This window comes from Haliaeetus leucocephalus, unplaced genomic scaffold, assembly GCF_000737465.1.
Source record: "Haliaeetus leucocephalus isolate CR32 unplaced genomic scaffold, Haliaeetus_leucocephalus-4.0 Scaffold339, whole genome shotgun sequence".
NCBI classification, from domain to species: domain Eukaryota; kingdom Metazoa; phylum Chordata; class Aves; order Accipitriformes; family Accipitridae; genus Haliaeetus; species Haliaeetus leucocephalus.
In genome coordinates this window covers 11778705-11796325 of record NW_010972775.1, presented here as the reverse complement: position 1 = coordinate 11796325, position 17621 = coordinate 11778705, and the positions used below count along the sequence as shown (strand labels likewise).

General features: G+C 37.2%; 1 protein-coding gene across 1 annotated transcript; it reads right to left on the bottom strand.

Moving 5' to 3' along the window:
• Positions 1-6372: 6372 nt before the first annotated feature.
• Positions 6373-17618, bottom strand: DUT (deoxyuridine triphosphatase). The gene is made up of 6 exons (XM_010571867.1): positions 17453-17618; positions 15810-15901; positions 14078-14122; positions 8260-8334; positions 7215-7285; positions 6373-6736 (listed from the first exon to the last, which is right to left on the bottom strand). Exons 1-6 carry the CDS (start codon positions 17611-17613, stop codon positions 6680-6682), a joined length of 501 nt encoding a protein of 166 aa, XP_010570169.1. The 5' UTR covers positions 17614-17618; the 3' UTR covers positions 6373-6679.
• Positions 17619-17621: the final 3 nt, after the last annotated feature.

Here is a 17621-nt window from a genome sequence, read left to right as displayed (position 1 = left end):
ACAAAAATACCAGTACCTTGCTGCCTCCCTTGGAGCAGCAGTTTGGCTTTTTATTTGGTAGCAGTCTTCCAGGCAGTGAGGTTTATCCAGTTTTTCCTGGAGGACTTTTATAATTTAATTCATATGATTAATATTAAACAAACAAAACCACCCACCCCCGGCCCCCAAACCAAAAACCTCACCAAGATGAAGTGGGAGCTCTCAGTCCATTCTGACTCAGCTGTCTCCTTTTCTTCACATCCAGGGAGGGCAATGAGTTCTCTGTTGCTGGATCCGTGATTTCCTGGCATTGTCACAACTCCTTTTTCAGTTTTTCTCACATTGCTAATGCCTTAATGCAAGTTGAGAAGAGAGGTAAGAACAGGATTGAGATACCATACCTTCTCCCCTAACAAGACCTCTTCCTTTTCTTTGCTGCCAGCCTATGTATTGCTAAGATAATGTCATAGGATAGGATGGACAAAAAAAAAAAAATTATTCTTGCAGAATTTAAATGGCTTGAATTACCTGTAATGCTGACAGTTTGGCTCACTGCCAGCAGTAACTTCTACATGGAAGCATAAGAAAGTGAGACTGGTGTTTTGTGTTTGCTGCTGTGAAAACGTGACAAGTGGGATTCCTTGATACTGTCCTGCACCCTAAGGAAGGGTACCTGTAATTTGGCAGTGACCAGAGTGCAAGCTAGTGCAAGCAGGAAGGTTGTGGTCAGGACTGAGGTGTGTTAGCAAGGCAACACTGGATACTACACACCGCCGTGCTTGCTAGACATGGCACAATTAGCTTAGCTGCAAAGGAAAGGGGAAATTTTCTTCCAACTAGGACACATAGTTATTTTGTCTTGGACACTTGGAGACAACCTTTCGGACTAGAATCCATAAACCACAAAATACTCATGTTAAAAGAATCTGGCCAAAGATACTACACTCATGAGTGTTTGTTTTTTCTTCTTCCTTTTACAAAACAAAACCAAACAAATTCCGTTGCTGTAATCAATAGTAGTCAAAAGATAACTTTCTTCAATTCAAGAATATCAGCTTTAAATGTTAAGGCTACGAGCAGTATTAATTGATACAAACCCCTTATTTCTGTTACAAAATTTACTATACAAATGTTTCCCAAATAGCCAATGATTAATGTTACATTTTTGTGACATAACCAAAAAACCATTGAAGTCTAAGGGGAAAACAAGTAAGTGTGCATATACAGCTTGCATATGTTTATTTAAGCAAATTTTACATATTAGAATACAGTAGTGACTTTCTGGATGAGGGTTCAAATTATAAAATTAATCTGTTGGGTTTTCAGACTTGGCAGGGTAAAAGGTTTTCTTGCTGTGTTCTAACAGAGTAGGGGAAAAGCATCACTTCAGTTGTAAAGACCTGAACCACCACATGGTTAATGGAGGGAAAGTTTAGGAAAATAATTACGTTAATTCACTTCTGACCTGATCCTGCAACCTTTAACCATACAATGACATTCTTTGCCCAGCAGCAGACACACTTTGCAGAATCACATCCTTACTGAGGTAGAGATTGCCAAATAGCTGTTAGTGAGGGAAGTGCCATGTGTGCCAATTCTAGAAACCAGTAAGGCAGTACAGCCTGCCCTATATTTTCAGACTTTTGGTACCTTACATAACTAGGTGCAAAGTACTTCTTAGTTTTATTTCTGATTCTTTTCTTTGGAAGTGCAGTCATGTGCAATCAGCTGGAATAAGTGTGCTGATAATTTTCCTTCAGAAATTGTAATGGTTAGCGATGTGGACGCTTTTCTTTTTAGGCAGAAACCATGAGGCACTGAAGCAAGCATTCACTTCTCTTGCACTTGAGGTCACAAATTTATGCAAGTCAAAAATGTTGGGCCTGCCAAAAACATCATGCTACACTCCACCAAATAAAAGGACACTGTTATTCTTACAAGGAAAGGTTTGACAGGACAGGAAATAGGCAGGGTCATAGAAGTTTACTTAATACTGAAACTTATTTAACTATCTTTAAGCCAAAATACAATGATATTTATTTAAAAAAAGAAAAAAAAATTAGAAGGGGGCGGGGGGGGGGAAGGGAAGACAAATACAAGAGCACCAGACTGCACTATTGCAGGAGTAGCAACCAATACAGAAACTAGGGAACCTTAATAAAAATTCACATAATTCAGGTCACTATATGTCAGCTGCCTTTACTGGGTTAACATGTATTAAATAAGTTTTAATGTATGTCCTGAACCTGCAGCAAGAGGCATCCGATTTGGAGAATCCAATGCAGAGTTTACCAAGCTACACACTACTTTCATTACAATGCAATCCTTAAGTAGACTGCATTCCACGTAAAGGAATGGAGGAAGGGGGAGTAAGAAGAGAGTGAATATGAAAGATAGGAAAAACGTTGCTGTTCATTACAATTTTCCATTTTTGTTGAAACACAGCAGGAGAGCAAAGCCACAGGCTTCTCTATTGCTCTTGCATGCCAGGAGGGATTATGCAAACACTGCAACCACCCAAATCTTATTTAAATTATAGTCATTGTTCCCCCTTTAATGGTTATACTTTTGCCTGCTTTCACTCAAATATTGCTGCATCTTGCTTTCCGCCAACATAGTCCCAATGGGAGTCATCAACTCTTAATTATAGATGAACAGATCTTTGCAAAATACCTCTGGAAAAAAGTGGGGGAAAAAAGCAAGCTTTAAGTGCCATCTAGTGGCTGATCTACTAAAAAACGTTAAATACATCCAAAAAATTCTTAACATGCCACAGAGTAATATAACTGTAGCTGAACTGAGGAAGCAGTGCTTAAATTCATAACCACTAAAGACCAGGTTAATACTTTGGGGAACCAAGAAAAGGACTAAAGATCAATGGCATCATTACCATAATTTTTCTTTTAAGATTTTTGTCTGTAAGTGGAGAGTTCAAATGGTAGGAATTGTCTAGTGATGACCTGTTTCATCAAGACCCTCATCAGCTTATCAACTTCTGCCTTGGTAAGGAAATACAAATTGTTATATGTATTTCAGTCCAAATTAGAAAACAGAACCCAAACCGTGGGGCTTAATTTGGAGCCAAGCATCTGAATTCAAAAGTTAACATTCTCTTCCAAATTCACCTGGGGCTGAAGGCCAGATTTTCTCTCTATTTGTAACAAGTCAAATCCATTCCTAAAAGAAAGGAGGCAGATTGTTAGTTAGTAATGTCCTTTTCCTTTCCCTGCAGGAAAAGGCCATTTTGTCTTATAGATAAGAATTCCCCCCAAATTATTTTCCATTATAAAGCTCCATGTTCCATTTATACAGAGGATGATTCCCCAAGCTTTAGGTAACTCCTCTTGGAGATAATGTGTCCCTTCTACAACAGTAGTTGACAGTCTAAACTTAAATAGATTTGTCTGAACCTGTTCAGTGATAATGGAGAGCAGCGCAACATCACTTTTATTTAATGTAATTTTCATTTAATTTTTTTGCAAATAGCATTATACTTTGGACTTGCTTTGGTGCTTTAGATCTCTTGAGTTTCATAGCTATAGTGAGCCCTAGGGAATCACACCTCAGTGACAGGTTCTGAAGACATGAATCTGTCTAGATTTAAGACCTATGCATGTCAGTGTCTAGCTTCTCACGAAGTTACTTGCTCAAGCATGGCGTTCAGTTAATGATACACTTAACCATTTTTTTCATTGAATTACAAAAATAATTTACAACTAGTTAATTTAGGCAGAAGGATAGATCTCAGATAAAGCAATGAAGTAGATCAATGTGTTTCCCAGTCCTCTCTTTCAAACATCCTGGTTTTTGTTTAAAACAGGATCAAATTTGCTAATTAAAGCTTAAAATGTACCATTATAAAGAGGGAAATTTAAACCTTGCTGAAGAAGTGCCAGTCTATTTCCTTCCACTTGCTTACAGGGAGAGGGTGAGTTTTATGAGTAAGAGCCAGAGGAAGTTAAAAACTAGCTTCGGCAACAGATACTGTTCTGTGCCTCCTGTGTGTTTGCCAGATACCAAGATAAAATACTCTTTTAGCATAGATGGTAATAATGGAAAAAGGGAACATTAAAATAATTTGGAGGGTATTGCTTTTCATATTAATAAAATTGTGGGACTTTCTCTAAAAAAAACCAAACCAAAAACCCAACACCAAACAAACAGAGAAGAGATGTAGGCAGCATGGTCTGAAGCAGAAAGTAGCAAACAATGTTGTAAGAATTCTCTGCTCACTACCAACACAGAAAGTTTCTACAGGTTTCAATATAGGCCCTGGTCTGCAGTAGCAAGCATCAGCTTAAGAACTTTCAATAAATTGATATGTAACTCTTGTTGCCTGGTTAGAAGTATTTGTCTTCTATAGATTTGCTACTCATATTGAAGCAAAACTCCAAAAGGAATTATCAGAATTTGTTACCCTACTGCAATGCTGCAATGGTTTGATGCACAGGGAGGAGTTTAGTGTAGAGGTGAGCTTGAAAGCATTTCCATTGTTTCAGATGGACAGACTTTTCCAAGGTCCTCCTGGGATGAGCCTTGCAGTAATCTGAAACTCATTACATGCTTCTCTAGATAAGTATTGAGAAATGATAAAAAGGAACTCAACTATACCAATTTTCAAAATAAGTGAGCCCTTTTTGCTGATGACGCTTAGATAGGAGTCTGTATGTTGACAGCTTACAGCAGCCACGGATTTGTAAATTTGTTCCTTACTCATGCATCCATCTGAGAGAGTGCTTTTTTCTAGCAAATGCTATTCCTTTTTATCTCAGAATCTGGAGTATTAGTATTACTTTAAAAAATGGAAAATACATCAGTTTCCAACATGTACAACAGATGATAAATATCAGCAAAACTTAAAACTTTTTCCTTGTAGGTTGCTGTTCCAAGTGAGATCATCTTGTAGTATCTTTTAAAAAGGACTTTCATCTGTGTATCCCCTGCTGGTTTTTTTGCTTTGGACGGGGGGAGGGAAGAAAAAAGGAGCAGCAAAACTTGCTCTCAACTTACAGTGCAGGAAGAGGAAACAGCTTTACACAAAAGAATCATAGTTATTTTAAGACCTTTAAATAGCCTTTGGTAATTGAAGTTCCTTTTTGGCAGGTTGTAGAACGGAAGAAACTTAGTGTCAAGATCAGCTTTTCCAATTAATTTAAAACTTCATTGGTATGATGTGCTGCTTGCTTACAATAGGCTTTTGCATGGTAAGCCTGCTTGTGAAGGTCTGGGTATACAGATATAAGTACAGTGTTGTGATAACGGTGGGGGGGGAAGACTGATAAACATATAACGCACATGGAGGGAAAGACTTCTACCCTAGTCAAGATGAATGTACTTACTGTTTCAGCACTGCCAAGTCAATGTAATGACTACCCTATAGTTGAGTAATCTGAATGCTGTCGTGTTACACTTTATTGTCCAGGTCCTTGGGGAAGCGGGGGGTAAACTGTGTAAGATGTGCAATATTTTGGGCCTACTGCACTGGAAATGGTTAGTCCTAGACAAGGACATGAAACAAATACCAACAGGATTACTATGATCTGAGACTTAAAAGGAGAAGAATGCTGCAAACATCTTAGTCTGCAAGAGGGCCTACCTTTCCACTGCTGTAACACTACTTAAAGCACAGTATTTCATACCTGTGACCTTTTAGCTAAGAAAATCTTGAAAGAGAATACAGACAGCTGCAGGAAAAAACCACAATTTTTGAGAGCCTCACAGCCTTTTCTAATTCTTTTCTGTAAAGTGGCAAAATACTCTAGATTCTTTCCTTTTTGTCCCTTCTCTTGTATGCATGTTCTTTCACCTGAAAGCTTCTGAGTCATTTAAGAGATTCCTATACTTCAAGAAACAATCAGGTTTGGGACAGATTCCAAAAGAGTTCTATGTTAACTGGTCAAAATAGAATTGAAAAAAAAAAAATTCATGTACTGCTTCAATAATTCAGAACCTTTCTTCCATACAGTAACTTAGCAATGAATTTGTCAACAAATATTTCAACGGCATGTTTCATAGCATTTTTTTGCTATATAGAAGTCATTTCCAGATGAGTTGTGTTATTTAGCTCAAACACTGTATTGCCTGCTCTTTTAATAGAGAGCTGAAAAATTGGCTGTTTGAGGATCAGTTAAGGATCAAAGGCAGAACTTTAGCTCTGAACAAAAACACAAGTATTTTGACAGACTGTAGAAGATGCAATACTAAATATCTTTGCCTTATTCTGATTTAGGAGTCAGAGTGGGAAGTCATATCAATACCTGTATTATCACCGATTCTGTATGAAATAGGCTCTCAGCATGAAGTACTGAGCTACACAGAAGATAGCTTTCCGAAGATTAACACAAACTGGCAAGGGAAAAATCAGCCATTTTAGTTTAGGTGAGTAAAATCAAATCATTAAGTTATTTTTTAATTTATTAGAGTATAATCAGCACATAAACAACGAGTTCTTATTACTGAGGACTGAACATCTAAAAAGAAAAAATAATCCATCAACTAATCAATCAATCAAGTCAGTCATGCATATTTCCCCATAATACAGATGAATTCACTGCCTGTAAAAATAGACAGGACAGATACAGAGAAGTTTGAATAAAACTTTTTTTTTTTAATGTACTCTAAAATCCCACTTCTAATTCAAATGAAAACTTACAAATACCATAAAAAAAAGTCAAAACCAGAAAGCATATTCAAATCATTTTCAGTTCTTTCCAGTAGAACCAAAGCCACCTTCGCCACGTTCTGTATCATCTAGAGTCTGAAAGACATCAATTATGATAAGTTAGTTTAGTGTCTTGACTTGCCTTTTGTTTCTATACAACTGATATTGTCCATCATAGAGGAAAGTACATTTACTCGTAACTATAGCTATAATTGAGAAACTAAACCAAAAATTTTTGAGACACTTTAGAATACCTTCTGTACAAGTTTAAACAAATCCCACATTGTGAGACGACTGTTTCTAGTATATACTGAAGTGTTTCTCAAGTACCTCTGTCATACACAAACCCAAAACAACCTGTTAACTCTGAAAACTACAAAAAAACCCCAATCCATGTAAATGCATGCAAAGCATCAAGATTTTTAATCAGGTAGCAATGCTACTATGCAGTTTTAACACTGAAAGTAGTTTTAAAGCAAAGTATTTATCTATAGCATAAATTTCAGCTTACATACAACTATCTTAAACTATTAATTATTGAAAATAGCAGAAATATTTTCTCTTGGCAACTTACTTGAACTTCTTCTAGCTCAGGATAGCAAATGCGTTCACAGATGAGCTGGGCAATCCTATCCCCTTTTTTAACTGCAATGAAGTTAAAATATTATTAGTTACTTCAAAAAAAGTGAACAATCAATACATAGTTTAGACAATGCCCTTTCAAGAGTATCGGAATGTACTAAAGTATAAACACTTATTTGAAACTTAGTTAAGCAGATGTTAATAGTCCCAGAAAAATACAGGCTAAGATAAACTCGTGCCTAGTCCTTTTAAGGTGAAGCTTCAGCAGCAGTACCAGCTCAAGGCATCTCCCTTCATTCCTGCTGCCATACTGTGGCATCTTGAGTGTCATTACGCATAAATACTGCAGAGATGGAGAGAGAGAGCTGTATGTATAACTGGCTCCTTTTGTGAACTAGACCGAGGAACTGACTTCTCTGGAGGGGAAAAAAAAAACCCAAACTGATTAAAGGAGGAAAACAAATTTCTGATTAGTACCCAGTCTGGTTCACAGAACTTCCATAAGTTGCTTGTGCCATGAAGTTGCAGAATAGGCTGCAAAACACTGGCAATATCGTAACTGGACCCTGAGGCTTAAAACTGACGATTTGCAGACAGACAGCATGATTAAGGGAAAATTGTATCTTTATTACTCAAGTTTCCCAGGATCCTGGAGAAGTTTTTATCTCAAATATTGCTCAGCTAACAAGAAAGAAACTTTGTATTAAGTTGTGCTTCAGTACAGCTTAGGATTCTAAAGCTTAGCTAAGTTGGGTTGGTTTGGTTTTGTGGTGGTGGTGTGTTTTGGGTTTTTTTTTGTGTGTGTGGTTGTGGTTTTGATTTTTTTTTTTTTTTTTTTTTTTTGCATGCTACCTGATTTTCTAGGAGTGGAATCTTTTCGTGTTTCCTTGACAGGACATTGTTAAGTTTCCATGTTTTTGTTAATTGTAAAAAGAATGTTCTCAGCTAATTCTAACTCTTCATAGACTTAAAGAACAATCAGTGTCTCATTTCCAGCCAGTTGGCTGAAAACAGGCTCTGCCAAGCTTAACAATTACCTTCAAAAGTCTCCTTGCCAAAGTTGAAGAGTACGACACCAACATTTCCTCTGTAATCCTCATCAATAACACCAGCTGTCGTAAGAAAGAATTAAGAGGATGCCCAGTTACTAAATGTTGTCAGTATATTAGATAAGTAGATTAGATAAGGTTTAGATTAGTAGATGATTGCAGTATCTCATATTGACATCCTTTACGCTACTCATGCAGTTAAACAATATATATGAAAATACTGAAATATCTAAATATGCTTATCAATTTTGCAAAAAGAACTGAAAAACACCATCACATATCAAGAAGTGTTTTACCACTGTACTACTCATTTTAATTGTAATACCATACCTGAAATCAAGACAGCTGGACCAAATTCAGGCTCCATTTGTTCTGTTAACTTCAGCTCTTTCAGTGTAAAGCAGAAATCTGTTCTTAACTCTAACATTTTATTTGAGAGCTATGGATTTGCACAGATCCAAATCCCGTATCTCAGGCAGGGCAACAGAACTAAAGCTTTAAGGAATTAATAATCATTCAGCTACATTCAAGTGTAAATAAATACTGTAAAATAAGCTTGCTCTTGTATTTTATATAACTGCATTAACTGCATAGTTCAGGAGATTATCTACCAATACACATTAAAACAATCATATTCTGCTTCTTTGGGGGTTTTCTTTCAGATACAGGAAGCATATTTCCAGTAGAAAAACTGGAGTTTGGGCTTCCTTGTGGACCAAAGTATGTATTTTGAAGCCTACTTAAAATACTAAAATTGCATGTAATTCCAAGACATTCCCAGAATCATACATACAGAGTACTACCTTTAGAGATTATAACCACCAGAAGAAATTGTAGTATGACTATACCTTGAAGTTTTTTAATGTTGAACCACAACATACACACTTAAGAATAGAAAACTGAGGGGTTTTTTCTTAGTTTCTTCAGCTGTGTGAAAATATTGCAGTAGATATGGTCCACAGTTACTGTACAATCTCTGTACTAGTTCTAGTGTGAAAAAGGTATTTATACAGCTCTCTTTCCCTTGTAATGTTCTGTGTTAATCCAGTCACGTTTCTGAACAGCTTCCTAATTAAGGTGTTAGTAACACTGGGAGTATCCCCTGAGCTCTGAAAATTCAGAAAAACGTGCAGTTCTCAAGTTAACTCACTAGTATTTAACTGCATGCAATTGCTTAAAGGGACCCTAACTACAGAGCACTATCAAAAGTAACAGTGAACAAAACATAGGGGTTGCTATGCATTAATGTTTTCCAGAATGAAAAAAATTATTAAAAAAATTCTTGAATGTAGCATTCAGTTCAGTTGATTCAGAGAGCTTGATATACCAAAGCTACATGCACAGGTCTTGTACTGTTTATTTGGTTTAGGTTAGACCAGCTTTCAGAAAGTTAACTACGCATCAGTTAAATTGAGAATCGCAGTACATCACTTATATTGGTGATCAGAGCTTTCTTGCACAATTTCCACCACAGTTCAATGTTGCAATTCAATACTTAAAATATTAAAAGTCAAATTCTATGCACGTTTCAAGTATATGAGCAAAAAAGGCTGAACTATAAAATAGTAACAAGAAACTTTTGCCTTCTTACTTCTAGCAAAGTACTATTCCTTCCTCCTTTTTAAAATAACAGATAATCTAGAGCCCTTACATAATTGCTAAACCAGGGGTGACACAAAGCGTTAGCTAAAAAGTGCTACACAAATAATCTGCTTTGTTTTATACAATAGTGGACACTGAGTCCATGCTACATAGATGCATTACAAAGAGACATTCAACAAATGTGTAATGGCAGCAAAAATAATTTTAAGTATCACTCAAGTTCTGCAGTCAGTTGCCCACTAATTTGGTGTATTGTTCACAAGTCGATCAGCTGAAAGCCAGAATTCATATTTGGCACATAAAATTATGTACATATGCTCATAAATGCATATAAAAAGATCATTAGCTCTTTGGTTTGTCAAATTAAGAATTTATCCATTCTCAAGTGTTCCTGTACAGCTAAGACAACATTTTTCTAGACCATATGCTGGGATAGATATTGCTATGCATTAGAGATTGATAAAGGAATTTGCTAACTTAACATAATGAGGGCTAGTTTTATTTCTGTTATAAAAGAGTATTTTGCTCTGGTGTAACACAATAGTCAGAACTGATTACTACAGATTACTAATTCTATTTAAATGGAGATTATGCTTTTATATGTATAAAATGTACCAATTAAAGTACTATGGTTAGATTTATACATGCAAGAAACTCTTGCATGTCACGTTTTTGCTAGAAGTATCTGAAGAAAATGTATAGAACAGAACAACTGAGGCTACTTAAAGTCATTCTAAATTAACTTTTCTGCCTTCATGCCTCTGACAGAAAGCAAGTTTATTTCTACATAATGACAAAAATTGTACTCAGTGTATTAGTTAGTGCTTAACTGCTAATGAAGTTTTTTGATCTACCAGACATTGCTGCTATTTTCTGGGAGAGAAGGAAAAAAAAATAAAATCTAAAACTTAGCTTGTATTGGAGTAACTAGAGCTTAATGGCACGTTAGTACTTCTACACTTTTTTAAACCCCAAACTTTTTTTTTTCTGAAAAGGAGTGTTATAATGGATCTATACTGATTTACAATTAACTTGGTCAGATGGCTTACCTGACCTTTAAACAATGGCATTGGCACAATCTCAGCTTTATGTATAGACACTAAAATTTATTTTACAAGTATTTGTTGAAAAGGCTGTCATCTAAACAGATACTTCTATGAAGAGATACTAAATTCTTTTGACCACCTATTTGACTACTGCCAGACACTGGCTCTCTAGGATTTGAAAAATGTCTGATAACTAAAGATAGGACTGATTAATATTTCTGTGGCTGAATGGAAGTCAGCAACACTGAAAACTTAAGTCACTTGTATTATTCACTAGAGGGGGAAAAAAAACCCTCTCACAAAACCACTCTAATTTTCAAAGCTTAGCTATAAAGTAAACACCTTGTAATGGTTCTACAGACTGTATCAGATGTATTTTCTAGCAGGCAAGAATTGCACTTCCTGCTCACTTCTGAGGAGGAAAGCTTTCCAGAGGATGCAGAGAGGAAGAGCAGGCTTCTTCCTTAAAAGCATATCCACTACAAACAGAACTTGCAATTAGAGTTGAAGTTATCTATTAAGAAGATAACATTTTAAAATGTTTTGTGGCCAGAACAATTACTCTAATGCTGTGCTGAGTGACTGAAAACACTGTCAAAGCCATGACGATTTCAAATTCCGTTAAAGGCACAGATGGGTAAAGATTTTGTGAAATGAATTCCCTACCAATCATTTTCTTTTTAAATGTATTGTACCTCCTCTGACATAGTCTTACTGAGTTTAACCACCAGGTGGATTTTAAGTTCAAACTACACTATTTGTATCAAAGAATATATGATCCTTGGAAGATACAGGAAAATATGACCCAGGATAACCTGATCAGTTTTCCTTCTGTACAGGGTGACAAATTCACTCTGTGTAACTGGGCATACTGGCAAAACACACTAACATCCTTAGCATTCTGTTATTCTGGAACAGCAAGTTGCAATAATTATAATTATGCTGAGGACTAAGGCACTTTTCTAAATTATGTGTATTGGGTGGAAATCATCTACATCATTTTTGAAAAAATCATGCATTGGAATTGGCAGTCTGACATTCTGTCTGTCAGAAGTCTGGTATGTCATTTGTTGGGAAAGCATCCACACCTAGCAGATGTGAATTCTGAACATATTCTTGCATGACCCTAATTTTTCTCTCTGACCCTTAGGACTTCTGGCAGTGTATTTTTACTTAAATGGATAATGCCCTCATTGTGACAAAAGTACTTCCGCAGGACAAGTTAAAATTATGCAACAATTGTTTTAGTTTTGTTTTGGGTTTTGGTTTGGTTTCTTTGTTTGTTTGTTTGTTTGGGGGTGGTGGTGGGTTTTTTTGTTTGCTTGGGTTTTTGTGACTAAGAAGTCCTCCACTAATTGTCAGCAATATTTTTTTACTCATGATTTGTCAACTGTCAGCTCTTTTAAATAGGTCATCCCGCTAAGCGCTTCTGGTTGCCTTCTGGTATTTCCTAGTTTAACTTTCAGATTGAAAAGACTGTTACAGAGCATGTGCATTATTTCATATAAACAAAGAAAAATTGTTCTAAAGGTGTCACTTTAAAGAACCACGCTATAGTAGCCCATGTATACTACAGAGAATTATAGGGGTGTAGAGAATCTGTGACTCCCATCTTAGTGCTCTTTTGTATGTTACACAGCAACACTTAAAAAACCTTAGTGTAACAGATGTACAAGAACAAATTCTTAAGACAAAGCCTCAATGACACAAAGCTCGCACAGATGCTCCCCTTTAACCTCTGATACCAAAACTGTATCAAAGGCACAGGCAGACTTTGATATGCCATAAGGCAGATAGAATAAAGTAGTTCTGCAGCAGCTCTAAATTACACTGGGAACTGCCTTGCTTTTTGGCTGGTGTGGCATCAGAAAGCGAAGGATGCCTAGAGTCACCCTTCCCCAGCTCTAGAGCCAAGCCTATGAGCAAGTAAAGGCTGAGTACCAGTGTTCCAAGTAGTCTATCTTGTTTAACACTGGGGTGTGGGGGGATGACACCAGACCCGAACAACAAACCAACAACCCCTGCCACCCCCAAAACCCAAAAACCTAGTGAAGAGGAAAAGGCCTCAACTTCTCAGCATGCTTTTCAAAACATTTTATTTAACTTAGAACTGTATCCTTGTATAATTAGAACAACGCAATACAGATTTACTACTAGTTAAATCACTGTGGTTACAGCTGTGCCCAGAGTGACTCCGCAATAATCTTAGCGGTGAGAACTTCTGTGCAATGTAGATGCCATGTTGTAATACAACACATAGAGAATCTGCCTGTGCTCTCATCAGTCCCACTGCAAAACTGGAACTGAACTTTCAACACCATTTACTTTGTGTTGCAGTTATAGGGACATAGCAAAAGGACGGTGAGGCTTTCATGAAGGCTTCTGATTATAGCTATGCCTATAATAACTGTTTTTGAAGAGATATCTGTGAATTTCTAATCAAGATTAAAGAAAAGCTCATAATATTTTAATAAACCATCCTCTTGTTCAAAATAAATCTGTTGCTAGTTCTGAACAAAACAAGCAGTGAAGACTTGTAGAAAGTGGGATTTTAGTTTTGTTTCAAAAGACTTTCAATTTTTAAGTCAATTAATCTACAGTTAGTTTAAATTTCATTTGCTTTATGTAATTTGTTACATTTTCATCAGTAAGAGTAAACTAAAGCTCTTTTCATCCTAATAATCAATTCTGCCCACAGCAATGGTGTATTCCAGTGCTTTTTATCATTCCTTTTCAATATCATTACTATATATTCTCTGCATAGAAGACTATCTAAAATGTTACTGATTTAATTCATTCAGATCTTGCACTAGACTGAAAAGAACCACACACAGATGTTTAGTCAAAATGGAGAAAGGAGAATGTAAAAAGTCATCTGAAAGCCTAAACCAAAAAAACCCCAAACTTCTATGCCAGGCATTGCCTACAAAAAACCGATATGGTTATTACGTAAAAAAAAAATCAGTAATATTTTCATAATTCAGCAGGTTTTAAAATAATTATGATGCACTGGCTCTCCGAGGTGTTACCCAGTTATCTCCTTTTGCCAGACTACCAATGATGCTAGCATTATTTATTTACACATATTACAATGTGAAATTAAGGCAATTCTGCCATCAAGATTTAAAAAGTCTTACTAAAAAGAACAAAAATCTTACCACCAACATCTATGAAGTGTTTTGCAGCTAAACCAGAACGTGGTGCTAGAAAAAAAGAATTTTTTTTTGTAAGTATATTTCTTTTAAAACTCTTACACAGTAATTATAAGTTATATAGTGTTTCTGCACAGTCGTGGCAGCAAGAACTGTTTCCACAGTCTTTCTAAAATAAACATGATTTTACAGGACCTACTGTGTTAACGCACATATTATACAAAATAACAGCTGCTACAGGCTACAATAAAATTGCAATTTTTAAGTGATATAAGCATATCTTTGTTTAGACCACCAAATGCAGAGTGGGTTTTTCCAAGGAAGGCAGCTGGAGCAGATACCAACTATCTAATCTTGGCTTATTTTTGGCAGCTACTGGTTTGGAATAATCTCAAAAGACTATCAGGTCAATCCATTCAAGTTATGATGGAAAACAATATTTGGCAAGCAATTTACTATGAAATATTATACACAGATGAATTAAATTATGTGCATGGTTGTTTTTTTTTTTTACTTACCTTAGCTTACTTTGAGGTGCTAAAATGTTAACTCTTGTCCGAAAGTTTTTTTGTCTGAGATAAGAGAAATGCACACACATTCTCCTTTTAGATTAAAGAACACAGCAAACTCTGATCACACTCTTCCACTAGAGCAGCTATTGCTTTTTTTACTTTTAAGAATTTATACATAATTCCGAAAAAGAATGCACAAAACATAAATGTCTTGGTTTCAGCTGGGATGGAGTTAACTGTCTTCCTAGTAGCTGGTATAGTGCTATGTTTTGAGTTGGGTATGAGAAGAACGTTGATAACACTGATGTTTTCAGTTGTTGCTAAGTAATGTTTAGACTAAAGTCAAGGATTTTTCAGCTTCTCATGCCCAGCCAGCAAGAAGGCTGGAGGGGCACAAGAAGCTGAGAGGGACACAGCCAGGACACCTGACCCAAACTGGCCAAAGGGATATTTCATACCATGTGATGTCATGTCTAGTATATAAACTGGGGGGAGTGGGGCTGGGGGGGTCACCATTCTGGGACTAACTGGGCGTCAGTCGGTGGGTGGTGAGCAATTGCATTGTGCATCACTTGTATATATTCCAATCATTATTTCTATTGTCATTTTATTAGTGTAGTAATTGTAATTATTAGTTTCTCCTTTTCTGTTCTATTAAACCATTCTTATCTCAACCCATGAGTTTTACTTTTTTTCTGATTCTCTCGCAGTCCCACTCGGGGGGCGGGTGGGGCAGAGTGAGTGAGCGGCTGCATGGTGCTTAGTTGCTGGCTGGGGGTAAACCACAACAAAATATCTTGTACAAATTCTCTCAGCTATTGTGTCACAAAAAGTAGTTCAATTCTATTAAACTACTACTCATACTTCAGCGATAATTTTTAAACAACCAGGGGTGTATTTTCAGTATGTCCACTGCCAACTGGTCTTTGTGATTCAAATTCTGAAACTGCAGAGAAATAATGAACTATTGCATAGCCTATAAAGTTGTATGTAGATTATGAAAAGTTGTGCTAATCACCTTTTTGTCATTTGACATACACCAAACCTCAAAGGTATTTATTTGACAAGAAATGTCTATTACAAGGCTTAGTAAATTACACAGCCATGTGACAGCTCTTTTTTTGTGTAGACTAATTCTGAAAGCTTTAGGCAGAATCTAAATGTGAAGATGATGTCAAACCTGGTCTACAGTGACTCTGCAGTCTTCTTATAGCCTGTTCACTTACCTACTCGGCCATAGCATCCAGAAGGAAGTGCTATTTGAATGTCTGTTTTCACTACAGCCTTTTCCATGGGTGGTATCACACAGTCATAGGCACTACATTAAAGAAAGAAAACACTAGTTGATATAGAATATTTTGAAAATTTTCTTCTCTGTAACTTAAGGTACAAAATTACCCAGAATTATTCTCGCTGGGAATTTATACCCTGGAATTTATACAAGAAATATTTACAGATTTGCAAAATCTAATGCAGATCCTAAACCACAAGATATTCCCATTTTGATGGTGCTAACTTAAGATTTCAGTAGTGTCATTTGAACAGCATAGTCTTAAGACTGCTAGTTTTAAACCTTTTTTTAACTGGTAAGAGAGACAAAAAATACAAGTTTAACTTTAAATTAACCATTAGGTGAATGGGGTTATGCAATTTTTGTGCAAAAGCAGAAACTTTAAGGATAATACACTCTTCTGATTAAGCTTTCTACAGCAGATGAACTAGTTGTAATCAAAAATAATAATCTATTACATTACATTTTAGGCAACAATTTTTTTTCTGAGCAGGCTGGAATTTCACAGTTCACATAATTTGCAGTTCCCAACAGAATCAAAGAGATTTTTAATAACTTTCGGAAGCTACCTAACTAGAGGTTTAATGAAAGGCAGTGGTGACAATATGACAGTGAGACTGTTCTACTTGTTTAAGGCAAGCATATCTTGGCCTTGATGATGAACTGATTCTTAAACACTGGGAAGCACCAAAAGTTTTTTTGTGAAATGGACTTTTTCCAGGTGTACAGTGCACCATTGGAACAAGAACAAAAAGCAAACCTGGTAAGACAAAAGGAATACAAAGGAAAAGTGTCAAATGTGGTGAAGCAAAGCTTCAGGAAGGAAGTCAGATAGGTGAAGTGAGAAAAAGACTGATTATTCTAAGTAACGGTAAATAAGGGAAGGTAGAGGAGGTTGCAGTGGAGTTCAGATATAATTAGTGAGTGTATTTGATCACAGAAGCACTATGCAAACAACTACAAGACTAGCTGCAGCTATTCCTCAACACGGTGAAAACCTTTGAACAATGGTTATTACCAGTTCAAGCAAAGCAAAACCTAAGTCTGTACAGCAACCAAGATGGTTTCCAGCTAGGAGCATTATCAAACTGCCTCAGCTTCCTTTGGCAGGCAGTACCCAACAGCCAAGATGAAAGCAGAAAAGCATACGTGCTGGCAGGAAGGGGCCACATGCACTACCTTTTGATTCTTCCAATAGGAAGGCACATAGTCAATGCTGGCGCCAACAGCAACTCAGGCCAACGTGTCAAGCCTGACTTTTGGCCAATGGCTGCATCGCTACCTAACAAAATCGGTGCTGCAGCATGACTGGACCACAGATCTCTAGAAATGAAGGGAGAGGGGTGGAGGAGGAAAGAAGCTAACGAACAGGCCAGCCCTGACCTCCTCTTTTGCAAGGCCGGCGAGCCTTCCCGGGGGGGCTCTGCTCAGCAAGACGACCTGCCTCACGGGGGCCCTCTCAGCCGCCGGAGCCCCGAGAAGGGGCTCATCGAGCAGGGGGGCAGCGCCTCTCCCTGAGAGGAAACGGGCCGGACCGGGACGTGGGGTGGGCTCCTCCCGCGGGTGGGGTACACTCACCTGTACAGATCGTAGCCCGCAGCCCCAGCAGAGCCCCTGGAGGGGGCGGAGGCGTTCTCGGACAGCTTAGTGAAGCGGAGCCGTGCGGTGGGCTCCGCAGGCACCGAGCCCTTCTGCCTCTTGCTGGGGGATGGCTGCAGGACGGCCTCGGAGGCGGGCATTGCTGGGG

Excerpts from the sequence above, each read along its gene's own strand:
- DUT (XM_010571867.1), bottom strand. The coding sequence starts at position 17,613 with ATGCCCGCCTCCGAGGCCGTCCTGCAGCCATCCCCCAGCAAGAGGCAG. Across the intron at positions 14,123-15,809 it reads TGGATGCTATGGCCGAGTAG|CACCACGTTCTGGTTTAGCT; the intron begins GTAAGTGAACAG and ends CTTTTTTTCTAG. Across the intron at positions 8,335-14,077 it reads ACACTTCATAGATGTTGGTG|CTGGTGTTATTGATGAGGAT; the intron begins GTAAGATTTTTG and ends TTCTTACGACAG.